The 24,502-nt window shown below is 41.7% G+C and overlaps 2 protein-coding genes across 4 annotated transcripts in view; one reads left to right on the forward strand and one right to left on the reverse strand.

The window, feature by feature from the left end:
* REV1 (REV1 DNA directed polymerase) overlaps nt 1-11,927 on the forward strand; it is a 61,537-nt gene extending 49,610 nt beyond the window's left edge. For 2 of the 3 annotated variants that reach the window (XM_075426788.1, XM_075426792.1), the window contains exons 16-23: nt 72-228; nt 591-793; nt 3,245-3,478; nt 7,394-7,502; nt 8,567-8,778; nt 8,956-9,112; nt 9,991-10,093; nt 11,534-11,927. In XM_075426788.1, the coding sequence (XP_075282903.1) occupies nt 72-228; nt 591-793; nt 3,245-3,478; nt 7,394-7,502; nt 8,567-8,778; nt 8,956-9,112; nt 9,991-10,093; nt 11,534-11,645 (1,287 nt within the window). In that variant the 3' untranslated portion in view covers nt 11,646-11,927. The remainder of the gene's footprint in view (nt 1-71; nt 229-590; nt 794-3,244; nt 3,479-7,393; nt 7,503-8,566; nt 8,779-8,955; nt 9,113-9,990; nt 10,094-11,533) is intronic. The other variant, XM_075426799.1, reaches the window with a different exon arrangement.
* Nucleotides 11,928-14,678: 2,751 nt separating this feature from the next.
* The window catches only part of EIF5B (eukaryotic translation initiation factor 5B), a 38,813-nt gene continuing 28,989 nt past the window's right edge, over nt 14,679-24,502 (reverse strand). Inside the window, exons 15-24 of the mRNA XM_075426811.1 lie at nt 23,687-23,818; nt 22,870-23,052; nt 22,575-22,736; nt 20,097-20,228; nt 18,719-18,850; nt 18,531-18,607; nt 18,245-18,409; nt 17,151-17,289; nt 16,395-16,556; nt 14,679-15,469 (exon numbers count right to left, since the gene is read on the reverse strand). Coding sequence (XP_075282926.1) covers nt 15,362-15,469; nt 16,395-16,556; nt 17,151-17,289; nt 18,245-18,409; nt 18,531-18,607; nt 18,719-18,850; nt 20,097-20,228; nt 22,575-22,736; nt 22,870-23,052; nt 23,687-23,818 — 1,392 coding nt within the window. The 3' untranslated portion in view covers nt 14,679-15,361. The remainder of the gene's footprint in view (nt 15,470-16,394; nt 16,557-17,150; nt 17,290-18,244; nt 18,410-18,530; nt 18,608-18,718; nt 18,851-20,096; nt 20,229-22,574; nt 22,737-22,869; nt 23,053-23,686; nt 23,819-24,502) is intronic.

Genomic DNA, 24,502 nt, shown 5'->3' on the forward strand with positions numbered 1-24,502 from the left:
GGCAATGCTATTATGAATTTTTTTTTTTTTTTTAACTTCATTAGATGAATGTATTAATGTTTTTGATTTAGGTTGGAATTCAGGTACAGCAGTTAGTTCCCATCAGTAAAACCACTTTGGCTCACTCAGCAGTACAATCTGGACACTTACCTGGCGGATCGCATTCAGTTGTTGATCTTTTTCATGTCCAGAAAGCAAAAAAGTGCTCAGAAGAAGAACACAAGGAAGGTCAGTAAGCTTTGTACTTTGTGTGTGTGATAATGATCAGTTCTGAAGAGTTCCAGTGTAGATTACCTTTTGGAATACTTATTCAGTATTATACCAGTACAAATTATTTAACATAAACTCTTTGAGAGTGTGTTTTGCTGCTGCAGATGAAAATGCTACAAATAAGACTTTGTATCGGATTATTCCAATATTTTTTAAAAGTTAATAGTAACAAAGGATACTTTAAAAAATAAAGGGATATAGTTATGCTGTATATTGTATAAACTAGCAAAGAAAACTGTAAATTAGCTTCACTATCTTGAAACCTCTGAGTATTTTTAACTGTTAGGTGATCATTCTGTGTTTTGTGTTCATATGTATAGTATTTGTGGCTGCTATGGACGTTGAAATATCTTCTGATTCAAGAACTTGCACTTTTCTTCCATCTCGTGGTACCCATCTCACATCTGGTCTCAATTCTAATGTTAACAACACTGAGTCTGCTGTCAAACTGAATGGCGTGCATTCTCCTGTCAGCGTAAAATCCAGGCTTAATTTGAGTATTGAAGTTCCATCTGCTTCCCAGGTAAAACATGAGAATATAAAACATCTGCAATATATTGTAATAACTTGGGATTGTTTGTCTTATTTGGGTAGAGCAAAATAAGTTACATTACACTCTTTTGAAATAAAAAGAGCTCTAGTAGAGTATAATGCACGGTAAGAAACAGTTACTGATGCAGAACTATTTTGTCTTAATAAAAGGGTTTTTAAAAAGCAGTCATTTATAGGCTAACTCAAAAAAGATTCTATTTATTCAAAGGAAAGAAATTAAATTGGAATGGAAAAGATGCCAAGGATGAAATATTAAAAAAAAATACCTTCCACCTTTCATAACCAAAGCCCAGAGCCTAATTATAAAAAACCACAAACTTTAGGAAAACTTGCATCGGAGAAATTAGACATATTCCATAGTTAATTCTCAGTATTTAGATGATTATAATATGATGCAGATTTGTAAATTCCCTTTTCTGATGTTAGCTCTTAAAAATTATTTCTGATTAGCTTAATCACTGATGAGTGGCTCAGGAAGAATTTTGACAAGTACTTTGTGTCATTTTTATGAAGACAGAACTTTTAAGTGTTTTCCATCCCTCTTTATGGCAGCAATATTCTTTGCTACAGATGCCAATAAATGATAATCAGGTAATCTTCTTCACATAATTTCTTAAACTCATGTGTTCTATACTCGTCTTCAAATTACACCATAAATCTGTCTTCAAACTTTAGTCAACGAGATGGAACTGAATAGCAACTAGTCTTACAATACCTCATATACTTGTACAATGGCTGTGCTGTACATTTCTGCCTAGAAGAATGTCAAACTTGTATTTAGATTTAATTGTTCATCTTCCTGTGTTTTTTCAGATTCTCTTCAAATAATATTGAAGCTAAGATGCACACGTAACATTTGTACAGAATATCACCTTTTACATGAGAGGAGGGCAATCTTTAAGTGAAACATTTCTGGAGGGGTTGGGGGGAGGTGGGGGGTGTTTTAATAGAGAAGGAGCTTCCTTATTTCCACCCCACATTATTCAAACAGGCATCTGTTACAAGGGTCTGCTATGACCAAGGTGCACTGAATTCTGTATGTATCTTAGATATAAGCAGATTTGCAGACTTGTCTGTAAAAATCTGTAATTTTTATCTCTGTAATTTAAATCTGTAAAAACATTTTTTGATCTTCTGTTAACGGCTTTCCCGAATATTTATGCATTTTTAGAAGCCAGTAATGTTTTTGGCAGAGGACTGTTTTTGCCATAATGCAATACCCAAGCTAGCTCAAGGTCTAAAAGCAACTTGACTGAACAGTGTGAAGCTCCGTATACTCAGATTCTCCTATAGGAGGAATATGTATGAACAAGCGAAAAATGCACTAGCTGTGCAGTAGAGCTCCTAAAGCTTTGGTGGCCTCATGGCACAATATACTTATCTTTCCTTCTGCTTTATAACCGTATCGTAATGTGGAATATAATAAGGAATTTGGTACAGGGAAGGAGTGAAAGTTATTCCCATACTGCTGCGACAGCAAGATATTTTACACCCAGGATTTCCAGAAAAAGTTTATAGAGGTATATATGTAGCAAATCTGGAATGAGGGAACACAAACAGAATGTAGAACGAATAACTGAAGAGATGAATAATACAGACAGCTTTCATCAAAACGTCTCAGTTACCATAAGCAAAGTAATCTTTTCATAGGTAACTTGTAGTTCTTCTCTGTAAATCCAGAATCTGATTGTAAACTCCAAATTTTCTTCTAAGAGGTAAAAGATAAAGTTTTCTGACAATGCTGTGGAGTCTCATTTAGCAGAACTTACAGGTAAACATTGGCATTTATCTATGTAGTTTTCCTCAAATTTTACTTGTGAGAAAAATGATGCTGCAAGTCTGCGTATCAGTTACATTCAGTCACTTGTGCAGCTGTCATTGTATACAGCAACTTCTAGTTACTGAGGGTTCATTTCATTTGTTTCAAGTTGATAATTGATGGTAAGTACCAATTACAGCAAGCAAAAATTTGAATCTAAAACTTACTTCGTTATCAAAATCTATTACAAGAGTCTGACAGTATGCAAACATACGTGATACCATTAAAGTAAATTAGTTACATGTATTCTAGAAGTATATAAAAAAAGAAATTAATTGCTTTGTACCAGACACCAATTTAGTATTCATGTCAACATGTTGCCTATGTAATTTGAACTCAGAATTTGGGTTGCCTTATCATTGGAGTGTTGTAGGGGAATCCTTACATGCGATTTGTGATGAGAACATTGTGAAAAGATAAAACTGAGCATTTTTACATTTTGCTGCTGCAGTGTAACTGTCAGGTTTCTAAGTGTATTTGCATACACAGATTTAAATGAGTATTTTTTTTGTAAAATTCATGAACTGTAGAACTAACTTTTGAGTACAATTAACTCTCGTATCTATTCCTCAGAAACATCTAAAAACTTTTATATATTTGTAGCTAGATAAGTCTGTGCTAGAAGCTCTGCCGCCTGATCTCCGAGAACAAGTAGAGCAAATATACACCATTCAGCAAGGAGAGAATTATGGAGATAGCAAAAAAGAGCCAGTAAATGGATGTAACACTGCGCTTCTGTCACAACCAGTTGGAACAGTGCTTTTACAAGTACCGGAGCTCCAAGAACCAAATACCAACATGGGAATTAATGTGATAGCCTTGCCAGCTTTCTCACAGGTGGGATGTCTGCAGGGTGTCAATAAACATCAACTTTCCACCTATAGGAAGAGTTAACAGCTTTTTCTTAAGACAGCTTTACTAGAATCTGTGACTTAACCAAAATTATGGTCCTTTAGTATGTTAAAAAGTCTATGCTTTAAATGTGACTTGATCACAAACATAGTATGACAGTATTTACTGAAGACTTAGTCATCAATATGCCTATGTTTTTGCTGTTGTTTAGTGCCTTTTTTCTGCATTGCAGCTGAGTTACACTGCACCATCAGTCTGAAGCAGTCCTAAAATCTGCTTAGCTAGTCACAGGAGACTCACTCTGTTTTAGTGGATGTTTTGATGGTGTGAAGCCAACCTCTGTAGCTTCTGTAGATGTAATTGTTTCTCTCACATTCCTAGGAGAAAGGCAGGCATGGCTGAAGATTCTGCATCTCTCCATAGTTTTTAAATGAGCTCAAATACAGCATGTCCAGGATGAGGAAAGTGCAAAGTTGTTTCTCAAAATAGGGGCCTGAAGGGGAGCAGGTAGCAGTAGCGATGCTTCTAATGATATTCCACCCTTCGGTCCAAGATGGTGCTGAACAAATGTAGGGTAAAAAGTAATAAAAAATCAAAGATTTGGTTACCGAGAGATACAGTATCTTGCATATGCATCATTTAAAATAGAGCAGTATTTTTATTTTTCTATTTGCTGTGCCATAGCTCCATTGCTGTTTTCAAGCGATACCACCTAATCAGATTTATAGAGATATTTGTTGCTGTTTCCAAGGCATAGTGCTGCTTAGCTGTCAGAGAATCCAGAGAAAATTCGATAGAAATTCCTGACGTGTTTTCAGTAAATAGTAGTTAATGCATGATTGTTACTTAGAAGATGTGTAGTCTATTCTACTACTAAAATTTCTTCACCTTGATTCAAAAGATGTTGTTCAAAAACAGTTGTGCCAGTTTTTATTACTGAACTGCAAAGTTGGTTTTCCCCTGTGGAGATATTGTGCGAATAGTATATGAACTCTCCATACCCCAGCTGTTTTAAATTATGTAGGTACATTCATTCATAGGCGAGTTTATCTTGGACATGTGTGTTAAATTATGCGGTGCTTTAAAGTGCACCGTTTCACACTTGTTTTACCACTCAGTACTCTTTTTCAGGGTAAATTTTAACTGCATATGGCTTTCAGTAGAAATTGCGTTTAGTTGGTGTTTATGCTTTATCTATCTATTAATTAGGTAGTCGAGAATTGATTGTTGGGTTTTTTTAATAACAGCATTACTTCTTAAAATTGTCATAGAAATACCTAATTTACACACTCAAATGCACTGGTTTTGCTGTCTCTATATCCTAATGCATTTTGTGACTCTGTTACTTGATCCAAAAATGTCGGCTTAGCAGAGCAGCCCTTTTGTTTGAAGATGTAGTTCAAGAAGAATTGGCTATTTCCTATTTATTTTGTCAGGAATATGGAGACTATCTATTTTATTTAAAAAATAATATTTATTTAAAAAATGCAAAAACTAGCTCATTAATACAGGCGGATTTTTTTCTGTGTTAAAATCAAATGTGAACTTAATTCAGAATACCATCTTTGTCTAAATATAGTCTGACACGATGTTTCTTATTGTTAGTCTGTGGGAGTGTATGTTGTATGAGTGCACACAAACGGTTAAGATTACTTTCTTTCAAATGGTGCAGTGAACTAAGTAGTAATAGGTTTCAGGTATAGAAATATTGCAAGCCACTCCAAACAGAGTACTTCAGCTACATCAATTCAGCAAATGTAAATGATGCCCTGCCATCTTTTTATAGCTTAATTAGGTTTGTTTTTCAACTCTTCAGTCCTTTTGTCTGAATTATAGTTTTATGACCAGGTGCCAAGTTAATTGGCTGATAGTGATTTATTCATTAGAAAACATGTGAAAAATGTCCTTTGTTGGGTAAGGCTCTCCCATAAAAAGAATCAAGATAGGTTGTATTAATTTCCATCAGCTGCTGAAGTAATCTTAAAATGTAGAAGAGCTGTATATCCCTTAGCAGCTGAATCCTGTAAAAGCATAGGATGCAAGAAGTAAAGATTGCAGATTTTTAGAAATTAATGACATTTGAACTAGTGGAGTTTATTACTGGTGGAAAATTTAGACCTCGTCCTTACATTGTCTTTACATGGTATAGATTCCTTCTTAGGAAATTTATACAGCAGATCAAAAATACTGATAGATGTATGCTGAGGTACACATGAATTTATAAAATCAAGGTCCTCCATAATGCCAGTGTGATACAGCTATGTGAAAGGTATGTTGGGACACTCTGGCTGTACAGTAAATTACCCAAAACTCCAATTAATTAGTGTAGAATTCATATGAACTAGACGAATGGCTCTGCTAACTGAATTTTTACATGTTACATTTTTCAGAGGACAATGATAAGGGGGAGTAACACAAACACATCCAGTTCCCCGTACTGCATTAATTCTGCATTAGTTATTAAGTGGTGTACACAAAAATCAGTGTTAATTCAGGGCCTCCCAAATTCCTGACACTTGAATGCATACCCAGAGAACACTAATCTTTTTAAAATAAAATTTATGTTTAAAAAATAACTAAAGCCTTGAGACTTAATTGGCTACATTCCACTACAATGCTTTGTTCTGCACAATCTATGCAGTAATTGAGGTCAGAGTTGTTCCCATTTCTTCCTTTAATTAGTGCATATTTTGTATGGTGAAAAATTTTGTTGGCACATGGAGCTCTAAAAATTGAAAAAATGTGCTAAATTGATGAGTTTTACCTGTGGGAGCGTGTTCATGTTATTATCTATATAATTTAGACGTCGTATGTGTGAATAGCACAGCCTGCCTTCCTGACATATTTTGGTTTTAAAAAAAAAAAAAATCTAATTTCTGTTGAAAATAAGAGGTAACTTTTAATGTATATGCATACTGGCGTGTAATAAATGCAGTATCTCAGATAATGGTAGAAATTGTATTGTGCTCTTAGAATAGTGATAGTAGTTTTGAATAAATTTTTTTGTTGTTTGTGCACATCTCCAAATTTTACTACTGAAATAAAGGGCACTCTACCACTGGGCAGATTTAATCCTCTAACTGACAGGTTTGCTTTTTTGAATTAGGTTTTCCAGATTATGAGCTAAAACCACCATCCAATAATATTGGGAAACTCAGAATATGAGACTAGTATTTTGCTAGTTTGCTACTTCAGACACACAGGGAGGGAAGATAAGCGATAACAGATAAAATTTTATTTTGTCTGTATGAGTGTGTATGGCAATTGGCAACAAATGATTTCCTGTCTAGAATTCAAGCCCCTAGGACAGTCGGAAGGGACTGCTTTTTCATCAGTCGAACAAGGGGTGGACAGCTGTGGGAGAAAGAAATTAAACCCATTTGTGCTAGTTCAAAATGCGAGGTAGCTGAACTTGCGTTTCCTGTCCCTAAAGAAACGAGAGTGTTTCTGAGGGTATTTTGTTTGAGGAGTGGTAGCAGCTTCCAGGAAACAGAAGTATCAAAAGAAAAGGAGGAACAGAAGTCTGATTGTCACAGTGTTTGCATTTGGAACTTTGAAGGGAATGTTCTCTGAGTTGGGCTTAATTGTCCTGTTAATTATAGCTGTACTGTAGTAGGTGAATAAAGATAGTGGTGAATAAAGATGATTAGTGTATTACAGGCCCATAAATAGTAATGTTATAAAATAATTAGAGTAGTACTAAAAGGAAAATGTTAGGGTTTTTCCAAGCTAAAGTACATGAAGAAAATGTACAACATATTTTACAGTGTTTCAGCTATATCTCATTTATTTTTGCTTGGCATAAAATGTAAATACCTTAGTCATGTGAGTGATCTACAAGAAAGCAAGCAGTTTTGCTCACTGGTAAAATAATCAAATGAATCTTATGTTACTGTTCAGGTGGACCCTGAGGTTTTTGCAGCACTACCTGCTGAGTTGCAAGCAGAGCTGAAAGATGCATATGATCAACAGCAAAAGCAGTCAGAGCAGCAACCTGCTAACACTTTTGGTGAGTACATGTAGTTGTACAATAGTTTTGTGTAGGAGCTGTTTACTATTCGAAGGGATTTATGCAACTCTAAATAACAAACTGGAAAATATAACTAAAGCTTCGATGAAGATGCTGTGTTAAATCGAATTCCTGTATTTATTTTTGACAGACTGTCAGTTACAACCAGCTGTGGTCTCATTTTGCAAACAGATGCCTAGCTTTACTTAAATGGGTAATTAATTCAATTCATTGGGACTGTGGCACTAAACTTAGCCATGTCCATATGTTTGCAGAATGGAATCTAAACTTGATATGTCTTGTGATTTAATGTATTGCATCTTCAGTACGTAAGCTATGTTCAGACAGCATTCTCATGGTTCCCTGAAACCCGTAACACTGGTACGGGTTTCAGGCAACTGGAGACATGATACTTCTCACTGTATGTCTGATGGTCAGATGGTTTTACTCTGAGCTGATCACCCACGTCTCCTTTTTATGATCAGTAGACAGAAACTAGATTAATTCCCTGTGCACATGCTTTGTCATAAAACAGGTTGGAAATGTCATTGGGTTCATTGCCAGTTATATACTGCATTATTATAATCATATCTCGATTTCCTAGTCAGTGGAATAATGCGGATAGGTTAGTATGATGGAGTGAGAGCGATTTCCTTGGTAAACTATGATAAAAGTAGTTTGGGGGGCTTTTTGCTGCTGGTTTTGCTGATAACCACTGGTGGGAAGTCTCAGCGGGTATCTAGGTGGGACAGTGCGCCAACTGAGGTGAAGCAATTTGTCCAGTACTCTTCAAATTTCACCAGCTGCTCATATTCAAGCACCGAAATGCTTGATGTTAAAAGGCTTATGAATAGTTGGGTATCCTCTGAGTACACTAACGTCTAGCAGTGCTTTACAAATACTTAAAACATTGCCCATATGTGGAATGGCATGTGAGTGTTAAGTCGCTTTATCTAGGTTATGTTCTCCCAATTGATCCACAGATTTTTATGGGAGCTCCCCTTGTAATGGAAAAGTATTATGTTTCAGATGTATCAACCACTTACTATCCCTGTGTTTTTCAGTGTCAAAAAATCCTTTCCCGCATCTGAAGCATGCAACAACGAAAAACAAGAAAAAAATCAGGAAAAAAAATCCAGTCAGTCCTGTAAAAAAGATTCAGAGTCCTTTGAAAAACAAACTCGTTGGTAGCCCTGCAAAAAACATGCTGGCTACATCTGGAAGCCCCCAGAAGCTAATAGATGGTTTCTTGAAACAAGAAGGAACAGCTGCTCAGGTAATTGTGACAGCTTTCAGGAAAGCTGCGTCCGTTTCTTTAGACTTACTGAGTCCATGTTGACAAATGCAGCTTGGTTTCTGTAAGGGATTCTCTACTAGACACTTATCTATGTATAGATGTGGCGTTACCATTATTTGTCAGACTGAGCACTATCAACTTTTATGTTTGGAACAGCCAGAAGCAGTTCCATCAACTTCAGGTTCTTCAGGCCCATCAGCTCTGCAGACTGAACAGCCCGGTTCGTTTAGGCCACAAGCACCCAACCTAGCTGGAGCTGTTGAATTCAATGATGTAAAGACATTGTTGAAAGAATGGATTACAACTATTTCAGGTATGGGATGTCATGCTAGTGATGATCTTGCATGTGTCACAAAGAAAAATATTTTTAGAGCAGGCTTTTTGTACTTTCTTCTTCCTTCACTCTTCCTTTCACTGGTTGTTTTTCACGTTAGTCTTGAAGTCTTAGGGCCTTGCAATCTTGGAGTAACTTGATTCTACTTACTCAGTTGTTACTCTGTGTTTTTGCCAGCTCTTATTTCTTGCTTAACATCATGAAAATCTACCTGTTCTCTCTTCAACGCATTTGTCAGGCCCTTGTCTTATGCCTTCCTGTTACTTTTATGAGAGGTTTTCCTTATTTTGTCCAACGTGTTAACAACCACTAGGATGAAAGCTGTTGAAAGGGAATTCCTTTTTTATGAAGATGTCATTTTAGGGGCAAAGCAATGCATTTATTTTTAAAATAACTGCTGGAAAAGTTTAGATTAAAAGTGCAAAAGTGTAACACCATTGTTAAATTATGATTTGAATTTTAGCATTATGTTAAGCAATTAGCAATGCCGTGATATCTTAGGAAATCTGACCTGTGACATCCTTCATACCCCAGACATTACTGTTCTCCTAAGACTTTTGAAACAGCCTTTCCATTCTAAATCCTTATTTCTTTTCCCTTTGGTTAACATTAGCTTGGCTATCATTAGTTCTTACTGAAGAAAAAAGGAAGAGGTCCGAGACAGATATTTCAGGACCTTGCAGTCATTTTATGTACACAGCTTGTGATGCTGGGGGGAGGTATGGGAATACAGCAATTGTCAGGTCAGCCCCTGATGCACCAGCACTGCAGAATTTCTTTCTATTGTATTCCAGTTATTTTATGATTATATTCTAAGTACAGTTAGAGAAAATTTCTCTTTTTTTTTTTAATTACAGATCCTATGGAAGAAGACATTCTACAGGTTGTGAAGTATTGTACTGATCTAATAGAAGAAAAAGATTTGGAAAAATTAGATCTGGTTGTTAAGTACATGAAAAGGTAGCTTATTTGCTAGTACTTGTGACATTGAAACTGTTTTTGTTAGCATTTGTGCACTAGATGCGTCAATGTGAGACATTCCATTGATGAGTGTAAATATTTTTTCCCAAAAAATTGGGGGGGGTAGAAGTTAGGCAGATAAAATGGGTAATTTGTGAAAAATAAATAGTAGCAATTAACAGTATTTGCTACAAAGTCTTTTGTTTCCAGACAAAGGATGTAGTTTTTGTCATCACTGGCCCTTTTCTTCATCCTGTTTTCATTCATTTTTCATGTCACCTTAGATCTTTCCTTTGTTTCATCTGATTCCATTCTCCTGCTGCATCCAGATCCTGTCTCACCTCTCCAAGCTATTAAATCCATTTTTATTACGTAGTTATTGTGCTGGTATTACTCTTCCCTTGAGTCAAGAGGCCCAAGTTCCATTTATGACTTACGCACTAGCTGATACTTAACTATGGAGCTCTGCTTTCCGTGTCTTAGATTTGGAAAGCATTTATTTCACAGAATTAATCAACAGCCAAGACACTACAGCAATGTAAAAACTTTGCTATGCTTTTGTATTACGGGATCTTTAGACCTCAGAAAATGAAAAGCACACAGTGCAGTTCACTGCTCTGGAGAATGCTGTATAGTAAATCCTTTATAAAACTCTTCAGAAAGCATCATGTTGCGTTCCTCGTCCTTGTGTGTGGGGTTCGCACGGCTGGCGGTGTGCCTCTCCACAGCCTGGTAACAAGCAAGCGTGGGACAGGGGATCAGGAGTTGGATGATAGACAGTTGTCCATATGATAGTGTCGTTAGGTCTTCCAAAGCTGTAAGTGTAGGAACCTGCTGCTCTCCTGTAACAGTGATCTAGAAGGGGATTCTGAGAGTGCATAGCTGCTTTGTTTTCCTTGGGCAGTTCCTTCATTCGCTTCTAGTAGAAGCTGGATGATAGAGGTAACTCAAACCTCACTGTGGGCCTCCATGATTTCGTTCTATTTTTAGCAGTAAACACAACATAGTGCCCCCAAAACCTATTATTTAAGTGTCTTAATCGCCCTCGGCATTCGTTGGAATAAAAAAAGTAGCATATGTGCCTTGGGGTGAGGAAAGATCAGGACCCAGAAGCTTGCCATTGCTGATTCTTCAGTGTGAGGTTGGTAGAACGTCACCACGTTAATCGCAGGCTGACAACCACTGCAAAATGCTGGCGTTCACAAGCTGGTGTGGCAGCGCTCACATCAGGAATTTCACCACCGAGTGTCGGAGGAGTCTGTGGCATTAGATAAGACTCGGTGTATTTGAAGAGATGGGGCTTTTTACCATGATCGAATCAAAGTACCATTCGTCGTGAACTGTTGGGATCTTGTTTTCCACTACAAAGGCCAAAACTGAGGTAAAAAGGACTGGTTCTGTAATGGTAATTCTCTCCCTCTTCTTCCCTTTCCCCTCCAGGTTAATGCAGTCATCTGTGGAATCAGTTTGGAATATGGCATTTGACTTCATTCTTGACAATGTTCAGGTAGTTTTACAACAGACATACGGAAGCACACTAAAAGTTATCTGAACTTGTAGTAAAGAGCTTGGTGAGAGCCTGGAGCTCTCTGCTAGCTGTGCCATAAGTGCTTGTGAGGTATTTGCAAAGTGCATGATAGTAATGCCCTGAGTTTTTATAATTTCAAATTTCTTTTTAAACAACAAAGTGTTTTGTACATTTCTTTTCAGAAAGTGCCAAATTTGTCAGTATTGCATGTAAATAATTGTGTTAAAATTCTTTTATTGTAGTATAGAATCTATTTACAAAATGTTTGTTTATAAAGTTTTATGGATTTTTACAGTGAAGTGTTTACAGTTGTTTAATAAAGAACTGTATGTATATTTTTGTACGGATTCTATTTTGTGATGCTTCAGTTTGAATGTCGCTAACCCCTTTTATTAAAGCCGCAGCTTTGATGCGTTTCACAAAGTCTTACACCGTGGCGCTGCCTCAACCCGTGTAGCAGACCGCTGCACGTTCACCTGGCTGCGTTTTGTTTCTTCTCCGCTGACTTTATTACAGCTTGTAGGTCACGGGAAGAGTGTTGGCTCATGTTCAGTTTCATCCTTCAAAGACAGAAACCAGTGTGGCCCAGCCCTCCCAAAGCACCCGTGGTGTGAGCTGGCGCGTAATTGCTGCCTGCGCTCTGTGCAGTCAGGTGCGCCGTTACCTCTGGGGACGTGTGCTCGTGGAGGAAAACAAATGGAGCCCTTTTTGTAAATAGTTACCCCAGAGCAGCACAGCGAAGGGGAGCAGCTAACACGGAGCACTGTTTAAGCCTCTGCATTGATGCTGCTCGGGGCAGAGCCACCTTCCACACCGTAATTCTCCCCAGCCTCTGACATGCATCTTTACGCACCGTGCCGAAGGAGGTTGTAGTGAGTAGCAGAAGTGAAGTGCCCTGTCTGTCTGTGCCTGTGGTAGGGAGGGGTATGCCTGCATCGCCACCGTGTGTGCTTTGGGCAAGTCTGCTTTTTCCAGGCACACACCAGCCTCGTGTAGCCATGCTACAGTGAAGCAAGGCTGTTCGGGTGCCTGGAAAGAATGACAACCTCCTGAGGAAAACCCAGGTGGTAAGAAAAATCTTTCTTGTTTTCTGAAGAAATGACAGGGGGAGATGGGAAATCAGGCCCTCGCTGGTCGCAGCACCTTTCAGCTGTCGGTCATGCCCCAGGGTTCCCTTGTAAGCTGCTCCAGGAGAGGCTCCAATGTGGCAGCCTTTTGCAGCAAGGTGACAGATGACACAAGAGCAGCTGATGTAGCAGAGGGCTGGAGAAAGGGGCTAGTGGGAACCTCATGAAGTTCAGCAAGGAGCAGTGTGAAGTTCTGCACCCAGGGAGGAGCCACCCCAGGCCCTGGGCACCAGCTGGTTAGGAGGCAGCGTTGCAGATTAGGCCCTGTGGGTCACTTGAGCCAGCAATGCTCGCTCACAGCCAAGGCCACCAGCAATCTCCCAGGCTGCATGAGGAACACCACCACCAGGTGAAGGTCAAGGGGGGAGACTGCTCCCCTCAGCTCAGCTCAGATGGGACACAGCTGGGGTCCTGGGTCCAGTCCTGGCTCCCCAGCCCAAGGGGGACAGGGGTATGCAGAGCAGCTCCCATGCCCAGCCCCAGAGCTGCTTCGTAACACGAGGAGAGGCTGAGAGAGCTGGGACTGTCTTTGAGACAGTAGGTTCCATGTACACAGCTCTGGTTTTGGGAGTGCTGCTCAAGGCATACTTGAAACCAGCGTATTTTTTTTAAAGAAAAAAAGGACTCAAAGCATTACTTAACTGAGTGGGGCTATTCGTAATGATATATTCTCCCTCAGTGATCCCTGCTTCAAGCCCTTAAATATTCAAGTTACCTGCTTCCTTAAAGCCTTTTAGTGAAGGTATTTTACAAGTTCCACAACAGCAACCTGCAAAAACAGCATGATTCTTTTCCCAGAGTCTTTACCTGTGGTAAGAACAAGCACCCTTCCACCTTCAAGGAAACAGCCAAGAACGCATCAAGACCACAACGTTCAACATGTGGGTTCATAAGAACTTCTTTTATTAGTGTAGTTTTCATGATTGCATAGTTTGCAAAAGAAAATTGTAACAATGAAATGCAGTCTCCTCACTGTCATCATTCTGTTCTAAACCACCAACACACCCAGTGACGTGAATGTGCACCACGCACCAACCATACTGAAAAGGTCCTTTTCAACAGCAAGTTTAGTCTTCACAAACAAAAAAAAATCCAGTAATTTAAATTCCATTGCCAAAGGAATTAAGTGTTCCTTTGTAACGGACTCTGCACAATCCCAATTATAAAATTAAGATTTTTCCAACTAAAAAAAGTAATGTGACAGAAGAAATCTGATCAAACCACTTATTGCAGGTTAAATTCTTGTAAGTATTTTAAATGCTAAAAATCTCAGCTACATGAAAGATCATTATCGATTTTGTTTCAGCTTGTGCTTTTGAAACCTGTTTGTTTAGCTCCTCTCAACACGAGCTGTCCGTTACCAGGAGACTACCTGATGAGAGACACACTGAGCTGTCAGCCTAAGCAGGGAACCACGGGGGAAGGAAGGAAGGAAGGAAGGAAGGGCGGGCAGGACAAGGCTGGGGCTGCAGACCGACTCCTGCTCGTCACAGAGATCAGCCGGACGCTGCATGAGCCGGCTCAGTCCCACGCCGTCGGATGACTCGGCAGCGCTGATGCAGCATCCAGAGTCACCGCTTGCTTGTGCTGCGGGCGCTCACCACAACTCGGAGCAGCAGCTGGAGAGGAGACGCCACCTCTGAACTCCTCCCTGCTGAGCCCCCCTGGGCACCGTGACTTGCTCAACACCCAGCCTGCGACTCCGGTGCTTCGGGAACGCGGTAAGAGACACGAGCCACCGACATCACCGCCGCACGCAGCACGCGCCGCGCAAGGGGAAGTGATGCCAAAGGAAGAAACGCCTCTGGTGAACGCACCTCCGACGCTTTGCCAAGCGCAGAGGCACGAGCCTCCGCCTGGCACTTCCACGCCTGCCACAGCCCATGAAGCCAAACTTTGTGTATTGAAGCAAACTGTAAAACAAGTGGGCTACAATGTCCATCTCCTTTATTTGCGGCTCTGCGGTATAATGATTACAGGTCGACTTTCATGAACTGTACAAGCAGTAAAAGGCGGCCAACTATGCTTTACATCAGTGTTTCACACAAAGCAAATACAGAAGTATCCAATTGCCTAATTTTCTATTAAAAAAATTTCTATAGGCACAAAGCAGAAGAATGTTGGAAAAGAGAGTCAAGGGAAGAGGTATGCATAAATAAAGAAGTACTTCTTACATCAAAAATGTCCCAAGAATCACAAAGTCTGCAGAAGCTCGGTTGATCAAATACTGCAGTACTGATCTCATCAGTATAAAAGTGAAAGAGCTTTAGTTCTGTAATAAAAATTCAATTTATTTTATTTTATCTTGGAGAGAGGAAGGGAAAAAAGGGTGGAAGGAAGGTGTAAGAGAAGGAAGGGCAAACTTTAAAACAGCAGCCAGTAGTAGGAAGGGCAGTAGGAGAGGTGAACAGGCACATTGGAACCATGGGAACATGTAAATTGACCACTGTCAAACCAGTGTAAATTTCTTGGTTTCTCATGGAAAACATTTTATCCACATATTTTCCTCCCAAACATATATCCAACACTGTCTTCAATATAGGACTCTGTTGGTAACTTTTAGAACAGGAATAGCGCATTTATTCCTGCCTCCCAGTTGCTGTAAAAAGTTATCTAGATGATTTCAAACACTTTCTTCAGCTCTACTATAAGCTGCCAGTCAGACTTCTGCATTTCATCCCTGAACCAGTCCTTCAGAGCGTCGATGGACTGACGACTGATCTGTAACACACAAGACAAGCCCATCAGAAGCATACCCGTGCATACTAATTACGGCAGCTTTTCATGCGTTGGAAGCCATTTATCTGAAGAAAGGGCATCGGTTTGCGCAGCAGGAAAGCTCATTCCGATCCCAGTTCCGTTACTGATGCGCTGCATGACCTGTCCCATTCGTTGCCCTCCTCCCCTCCCTCCACCCCTTACTTGGTGTTCAAAGACCGCAGCAGCGCAGCCCATCTCACGCCGGGGCAGTACAGCAAGAACCGGTGGCCAGAGAGGACCTCCTGCCTCCCCTGGCGCCTGCAGCACCAGTGCCGCCGCCCGGTCCCTGCCCCAGGCCCTCCACCTCCATCTGAAGAGCCCCTGAGGCTCTCACCCCCTCTGTGGGCACAAGTCCCCAGCGCGTGTGTGGCGGGGGCATCTTACAGCATCCTGACTGAAGCCCATCGGGATGTGGAGAGCTGCAGCTTGGCCTCCGACAGCAGAAGACTGAGCAAGGGATCGCCCCCTGCCCCGAGCCCAGTGTTCCAGAGTCGGAGCAGCTGACGTGCGGCTGTTGACTGCACGATATCAAAACCAGGCACACACAATCGGGCCGCAGCGCCGCGGGGCTGCTGAGCCGCTCTGAGCAGCAGCTACATTCAGCGGTATGCAGACAGCTCACGTGCCGTTTCTCCCCCCCAGCTGCAGCTGGCTGCAAGGGATTTTTAGCAGCAGTACATCGCTCCTTCGGCCCTCGAGGGGCACGACTGCAAACCTCACAGCAAGGCTGCGGAGAAACTCAGCTGAGCAATGCCACGCTAACTGCTTCAAGTGTCCCTGAGGGAAGATTCCTAGGGGGTGTTTTCCAGGCATCGTGCAACATTTCCACTTCAAGCAAGCTACCGCTATGTCATAAGCCCTCTCCAAAAACACAGATTGCTCTTACCTTACTGACGAGGATATCTGTTGCTTCAAAGTGGCGTCCGTACATTTTGGGTGATTCACCAGGAATAGGTTCTATTTTCACACATACTTCTTGGCCTTTTTTTGCAACCTCCACTGGCTTATGGTTTACTTCAATACTTGTAATTATTCCAATTTCAACAAACTGTAATGCAATCAAGAAGCTGTAAGACACATCCACAAAACCTCCGTGCACACACACACTCCTCTCCAGATTCCCGTGTGTACAGAGCTGCTCATGTGAAGCACCGCACTACCGGAGCGGCCGCCTGAGAACGGGCAGAGCGATACATGCTGGACTGAAAAGGGCAGCGACATCAGACCATCCACAGTTCCACCCGCATCCATCTGGGATACCAATTTATTATCCCTTAAGATGTCAGGAGTGGACTTCTCCCCCTTATTAGCTACCAGGAATGACAGTTTTGCTCGTTACTTTATACCACAAGACAGAAATTGCAGGAGGGGAGGGAGGCTGACCGGCAGATACCCACTAGACACGCTTCCTGGCAGGGCCCTGCGGCAGCCAGGAGGCTGTGCCCCGCTACAGGACTCAGCTCCCTCACAGCCGAGACCAGCAAGATGGCTGATCACCGGGAAGAGATCTGATCTAAAAATCCACATCTCCTCTCCTGCCCAAACTCTGTACCCGGGGGAAAAGCAGGCGAGCGTTTCCTGTGTGTCGTCCCAGGAGCGACCAGGTGGGAGGAACGCCCACGGGGAAGGGGCGCTTACTTACGTTTTTGCTAGGTACACACATGGGAGTCCCCTGCTTCACCTGGCCGGCCTCCACAACTACACCCATCACGATTGGGTCACGAGAGTTGAAAATGAACTGAGGGAGTATCTTCATCTTGCAAGGAAATACTGCTATGTGCCTGGAAGGTGACAAAGGAAAGACATTTTGAAACAGATACTGGAACAGTGTACACAACAGTGACAGTTCTGCCTTCTCCCACACTTCTTGGGCGTTATTCTAGGAGTGTCACTTGGGAAGAAATCAAGCAGGAAAAACTCTTTTTCCAATCTTGCCAATTCTAGTCAATACTTGATCTTCAGGAACTACGGGGAGCAATAATGAAGCGTGGCTGGCATGCATTTTATTTTGACTGGCTTGGGCAGTCAACTAAGAGCAAGACCAAAGGGATAGTAATTTTACAGTATAATTATAGTCTCAGAAGAGCATAGGAATAGAAATATTATTGCCTCAACCCATCACAAGGAGTCCAAAAAAAAAAAAATTTTTGTTTGCAAAGTGAACAAACGTTTAAACGCTGGGGTATACAAACTCAAATTGGGATCAATATGGAATGAAACACGTTTTCATTTATTTAGTCTGTCCTTACTTTACTGACGATCAGCCAATGACACAGATTCTAAAAGTTGATTTTGGGTCCCTATGTATCCTTAAATGATTGCATATTCATGTTACTGCAGTCACAGTTAAGCCCTGTACACTGGAACTGCAGAAATACGAAACAATAGAATCCAAATCCCTTTTGTTTCTTAACTCTGCAGGACTAACCCACCTGTCACAAACTAGGAACAGAAGCCAAGCAGGCAGAGCAAACCTTAGTAAGAACACTCTGTATTACATGATAGTTGTAGATAAATCTTACAACTGCTTCACGACACTCAGCCTACTGAGCCCAATCCCAGATGTAAACAATGAGACTGGAGTTACTGTGCTATCCGCTTCTTCCTTTCCTTCCCACCAGAACTACATGCTAACAATAACACGGAAAGACGTTGTTAAATGCAATGTCATTTATTATAAAACAATTAAGAGACACTTATTTGGGAAGCATCAAGAACAGGACTGCTGTAACTTACTTGAATTCCTCTTGTTTCTGTTTTTTGTAGTCTTGTCTATATTTTGTGAAGGCATCAAATAAGTGATAAATTATTTCAGCACTAAAAATTCGCACTCCTAAACTGTCAGCCATTTCCTGTGCATCACGTTCAATCCTCACATCGAATGCCAGAATGACTGCGTATCTGTAGGTGACAGCAAGTCAAGCAGTTTACCAGACAGCGCACAGAACCAGAGCTCAGGACGGGGCCGCTCTCAGACACCGCCGCGCATCCGTCAACATCGGAAAGCAAAGAAGTTACTTACTGCGGGTCATGCTCCAACATAACCGATGCCTTCATAACGTCTTTTTTATGGACAGGACCTATATTAATTCCCGAATACTGTTGAGGAGGAAAGCCACACAGATCAGCCACTAGTCTTTCTGAGTTGAAAGGCAACAGTTAGCAACTACAACGCAAAAACAACATCGGGTACAGCACAGAAGTACTTACTGGCACTTCCGACGTTTTAAGAAATTCAAGTAATGCCTCTAAAGAGCCTAAAGTAGAAGCCTGGACATAAACACCTTTCTCTTCTAATTTGATTGCATTCAGTGTTTGCTTCAGCTCATGTATTAGCTCATCCTGCAGGGAAAAAAAAAAAAAAAAAAAAAAAAAAAAAGAAGAAAAACCAGCAAGTTTTAGTTCTATTGCTGCTATGACTCGGGGTGCAACATCCTTATGTTCATCAGCTGCTGCAAGTATGCGACAGCCATAGCGACAGGCACCACCTTACAGCCCTGCGACACGCTGCCGCTCACTGCAGGCACTGGAGAGGTCTGCACTGCACTAGACCTGAGGATTTTGCAAGAAGGTGATCACGGAAAGGAGAGCAGCTGCCCACCTGGGAAGCCAGCAACGTTTCTCTACCACCTACGCGCTGCTCTCCCCAGCACCGCAAGTTCCTGCTGGCAGGACAGAGCGGACACAACACCCGCATGCGGCGCGTGGCAGCACCTTTGGTTGCCTCACAGTGGATCAACAATAAAAGCAGACACTCCTGCAACCGTGCGCTGGACCGGATTCCAAACGCTCGTTAGGCCTAGGTGCAAAATGGAGGCTACAAGAGCAGCCAGGCCATTTTGCTGCTTTCAGAGAAGTTATAAAAACCCATCGCATGTCTCTAAGAGCCTATGCCTTTTAAACCTACTCAGTCTTTTCCTCTGCCAGATGAAGGGGTGTTGCCATCTACTACTAGCACACTTTACATACATAGTCATATGTGCCCAGAAACAAGGTCTGTACTTGGAGGACCTGAAAGATTAACCTCCCTTTAGAGGCAAAGATAAGCGGGCAGAAGGCTGAAGTAAAACTATGGTTAAAAGAAAACTATGAACAGGTAAGTTTCCTTTATAAACTAGCTTCCTGACTTCGCAGAACAGGAATCTAATCTCGGTTTTAAGATAGCTACATTCTTTCCTCTGCCATTTTTAAAGTGTAAGTCACAAAAGAAATTCACTACAGAAGTCTTAAAACTATCATAATTACAAAGCTGATTTAAGAACTGCATTAGCAGATATTTGCCTAATATAATTTAATTGTAATATATGCGTAAACTACTACAAATACCAAATCAGTAATTAACAGTCAAACTATGCTATGATACTTGTTTTCATACCTTATTCTACCAGCAAAATACCAGGGAAAAGCTACAGGTCAAGATGCTAAAAACATCAAGGCTGCAGCATGTTATCGTTAACAGTTTTTAAAATACAATCACGAAAAGCAAGTTACTTACATACTGAGCTCTCAACATTTGAATGAGCTTCATTGCCAGAGAATTCAAGTTACCCTCAGTTCAAGTGCCTTATTTCAACATCAGCCGCCTCACCTTGAGGACTGGGACTTCATCCTCTTTATAAGCTACAAGCAATGGCAAACCAGCCAATGTTTTCTCCAAATCTTTCCCAAGAATCTTCACACCTTGAGCAGCAACGACCTCTTTGTGCTTTTCATACTGGTTCTGAAAAGGAGAATACACAACAGCAAAGAGTTCACCGAGGTGCTACACAGCAACACAAAGCGGTGCTGAGCGGCTGAGGAACCTGCTCCCCCTGAGCACAGCAGAGAGCACGACAGGAGTCCAGCAGCTCCCATCTCCCACCACTGATTTTCTCTGCTTGCATTCCCGGCACACACGTTTCAGCCCGTGTGCTCCTCTGCCACCAGATACCTTCCACCCAGCCACCCACCCCCTGCTGAGGGGGGCAGAGCAGGGGGAACCGTCTGAAGGCAGAGAACTGAAGACAGAGGAGGTGGCCAAAAACGAATACATACTAGAAAACGGCAAGCAGCAACAGGCAGCTGCTCACTAAAAAGCGCCACAAATCCAGCCCCATAGGGAAGCGAGGGGAAGATGGTGATGGAGGAGAGCGCCTAGCTGGACCAGCCCACAGCTCTGTACAAGGAGAGCTGTCTCCTGGAGGCCTCCCATCCAGCCTTCTCGGGTATGCAGTGCCATGCTCCATTTCCCAGGGGAGCCTGGAGATCTCTCCCCACACAGGGCACGGCTCTAAGGCATCACAGCAGCAGTTACTTCTGGAGACCTTTAAATGAATATTGGAGGGATGTTCTGGGTTGTTTCTTCGTTTCTTTTGTTCAGATGTCCCATCCTTTTCTTCAAACTGCAAAGCGGCTTCCTTCCTCAGTAAGCACGTTGTTCCTGCAAGCCTCTATTCTTTAGCCCTCCACCCCAAAATTTGCCTGTTATTTCAAGGATGACCATTCCCCATGCACAGGCTGCATGCATCCTCTTAGGCGCTTCAGATAAAACCAGCTCCCCTAGATCCACTTCCCCAGCTAAACGTTCCCAGTGCAGTGTTCTTCATCTCGGTGCTCCATCTCCCACCAAAGCGCAGACCCTCATCTGAAGATCCTGTTGATGGGAACCTGTGGTCTGTTACCTTGCTATTCAGTCCCACAGAAAACCTTCCATCTCAGTTTCACACACCACTTCATCTTCTGCTTTGTTTAAAGGGAAGCAGACTGATGGAAGCGCTTTCAATTCATTCCTCAGGGTAGCAGAAGACACTCAACAGCTTCCAACAAAGCAGAGGACGTAACCTAAGCACAAACGTCAGTTTTTGCTTTGCTGCTCTCTAGCCAATACCAAGTTGTTACTGTAAAGCCGCGCTCCAGAGCGGGAAGCCGGACTTAGATTCCCCAAGGCAACTGCCCTGCCCCACAGGTGCACCTGACTGCCACACACACAGTGGGAAGAGCGGCTCTCATCTTCCAACCTAAAGCAGGGCAAGAAGCCCTTGCTCAGATGCCACGTCAACATCAGTATCGTGTCCTTCAGCACCTGAGGCCACAATGGTCTCACAACAGAGGATCACCCGTGCCCCCAGCAATTATTAGTACTACTTTACAGGAATATCTAAGTTTGCAGGAAGGAACCAGATGAAACACTGATGACTCAGTGGCCTGCAGGGACATGGCTCCCCAAGGAACTGATGCACACCACAGTTGTTATGGCCTTGGATTAGGACCCCGACACTAGTTTTCCACCACTAAACCAAACCTTCAAGGCCTGTCCTCTTACATTCACCAAGGTTATCTGTATGGTTTTCTTTGCCTTAAGCAAGATCTGTGTGGACACTTACTCCTTCCCTTTTCAACAGGAAGGATTAGAGCAGCTCTTTTCATCACCTTTTAATTGTATTTTTTAATATTAATGCATGTATTAATGTATTTATAGCCTTTGGTTTCTGTGGCTTTCCTCCTCCTTTCACGGAAAGCAATGCAGGCAGGGTCTGGAGTTCAGTGTCTCCCTCCAGTCTGTTAAGACAAGGGCAGCAAAACCTCCAGCAAAACCTCCAGCAACTCTTGAAAATGACCAAAGGCTGCAGATTCTGCAGAGGTCCCGCTCGTCGTCACTCACTAACTACTCTTTAAAAACTCAGTTGTTGATTTTTCTCAAATCTAACTGTATCTGATTTTTGTTATGAAAAAACACTTTTACTGATAATATGTGCTTTAACTCAGAAGTCACTCTACTCCGATTTCCGTTTAAGATGGGTATCTCCCTCTCACACGTAGCCACACACTGGAACCCCTTATTAAAGCACACACATCTTAATCCTCACTGCAAGGCAACTCCTTGATCCCTTTCTTTGCCACTGTCACAACAGACACACCAACAGGTATACACAAGTACAGTCACAAAAACACTAGACATGCACTATCTTCCCCTTGAAGTCATCCCTAGACACCGCTAACATAACAGCGCTCTACTACATTCTCATTTTTTATAACACTTGTATTTTTTTTCCCTGGTAAATGGCAGTACACTAACCAGTTTCCATACCTTAACTCGTAGCTCCTTCATAGGAGGAGGTAGCAGAAGACCTCTAATCTGAGTTACTATAGGACCTTCTACCCCAGGAACAATAATGGTGTCTCCTTCTTTCAGGCGTCCGTTAATCAAAATAACATCTATGGTAGTGCCCATGCCTGGCAGCGCCTTAACCTGGATGGAAGGGGAAAAAAGTTACGCCCTATTTAGGCACTTCAAACACACCGTTTGTGTTTTTTACCAGGAAGCAGGGGACAGGGAATGGAGAAATTTCTAGATTAATTTTGAAGACCAGCTGCTGCATTACCTCCATGACTTGAGCTCTCAGCTCCTGACACTCAGCCAGTCTCTTGGTCAGCATAGTTTGCGTTAGCTCAACGAGAAGAGCTATCAGACTTCCCATGCCATCCCCTGTGTGAGCAGAGGTAGGTACAAGAGAAACAAAAGTGCGGGGATCCTTATTCTCATAAAACAAGGCAGCGTTCAAGCCCTGGAATCAGGATTAATAGTTATGTAGTGAAAAACATACAGACACATCAGTATTAACAGTAACATTCAACCCCAGTCAATTACTGTTGCATTTTTTGAATCCCAATTTTAAAACCAAGATTGTTACTGACAGTACAGTACGCTCTGGAACACGAACCCACACTTGGAAGCAGTACAGAATAACTCTGCAAAGCTCATTACCACATCTAGCTTCTAGACAGCATTGTATGTCGCCAACAGAAGTTCCCAGAACTGATGCGATTCATGCCCTGCCAGCGTCCAAGGGAACAAGAGACAGATGGGATTCTCTCAGACGATTCCCAAAGAGAGAGAGAACAGGGACAGAAAACTTAATCTGCTATTCACGACTCCATTGACCATGCACAGCAATTAGCTGCTGCCTCTCTCCAAACTAGCACTCTAAGGACGGAGCAGTTAAAAGAGATTAATTTAGGAATAACAAAGTTTGGTTTGTGAGAAGTAAACATTGATGTGACAGAAGAGATGCAACAGTTTTCTTGATACTCCAAGTTGTTTTGTGGAAAGAAGAAAAACCACCACACAAACCACACCATCCACCCACCACCTTTACTATCACTTTGGTTAACCAGAGAACTTTGAATATTTCAGCCTACCTGTTTCGCAAATTCCACTATGATAGCTTTTGCACGTTCTTCAAATTCATCTCTCGTATTCTTTTTCTGCTTCTTTAAAGTGACAGCTACATCTGTATCTGGACTTTTTTTCCAGTCATATAACCTATCAATCTTGAAAATACAGTAATATGTCATCTTATGCAGCTTACTAAAGGGCATCTTATGCTTATGCCACATCATCTGCGAGAAATACTTTACCACCCACCATAGCTAGCCATCTATTTGCTCCAGTAATCACATTAAATCTTAAAGCTAATATAGCTTTAGCTGCTACATTTATCTCTGTTTATGTGTTTACCCAACATCAGACAGTATTTCATGACAGCAATGCTACTTCAGGTTTTAAAATTCAAGCTATAATAACCTAGGTTCATATTGGAAAAGTTTATATACATTAATTACATCAAGTGTAAAGGTAAAACATTCAGAAGGAAGAGACCCATACATAGCTTCACATACACAAAATAAGTCTTTTTTCAGAAAAACTCTATAATAGTTTTACAAAGAACTTTGAAAACTTACTGGTGAATTTGGACCCTTTCCCCTGTTGCTACAGAGAAGGGATCAAGAGGGGTTGTCCAAAAGACACAACTGCATACTTCAGAAATACTTCCCTAAGTAAGCTTTCAAAGCCGGATGGACTTGGTCCAAGAAACTATTACATTTGCTGTACAGATCAAAACTATATCTTTAGAAAATGGATTGTAATCTGGTCAAATGATAGAACTATAACCTGAAATGCAAGAACTTTTGGCCACTGTAGGCCTTGACACCTCTACATCCAATAATCTTTTT

Source organism: Opisthocomus hoazin, chromosome 1 (genome assembly GCF_030867145.1).
Source record: "Opisthocomus hoazin isolate bOpiHoa1 chromosome 1, bOpiHoa1.hap1, whole genome shotgun sequence".
In the NCBI taxonomy this organism is placed as follows: Eukaryota; Metazoa; Chordata; class Aves; order Opisthocomiformes; family Opisthocomidae; genus Opisthocomus; species Opisthocomus hoazin.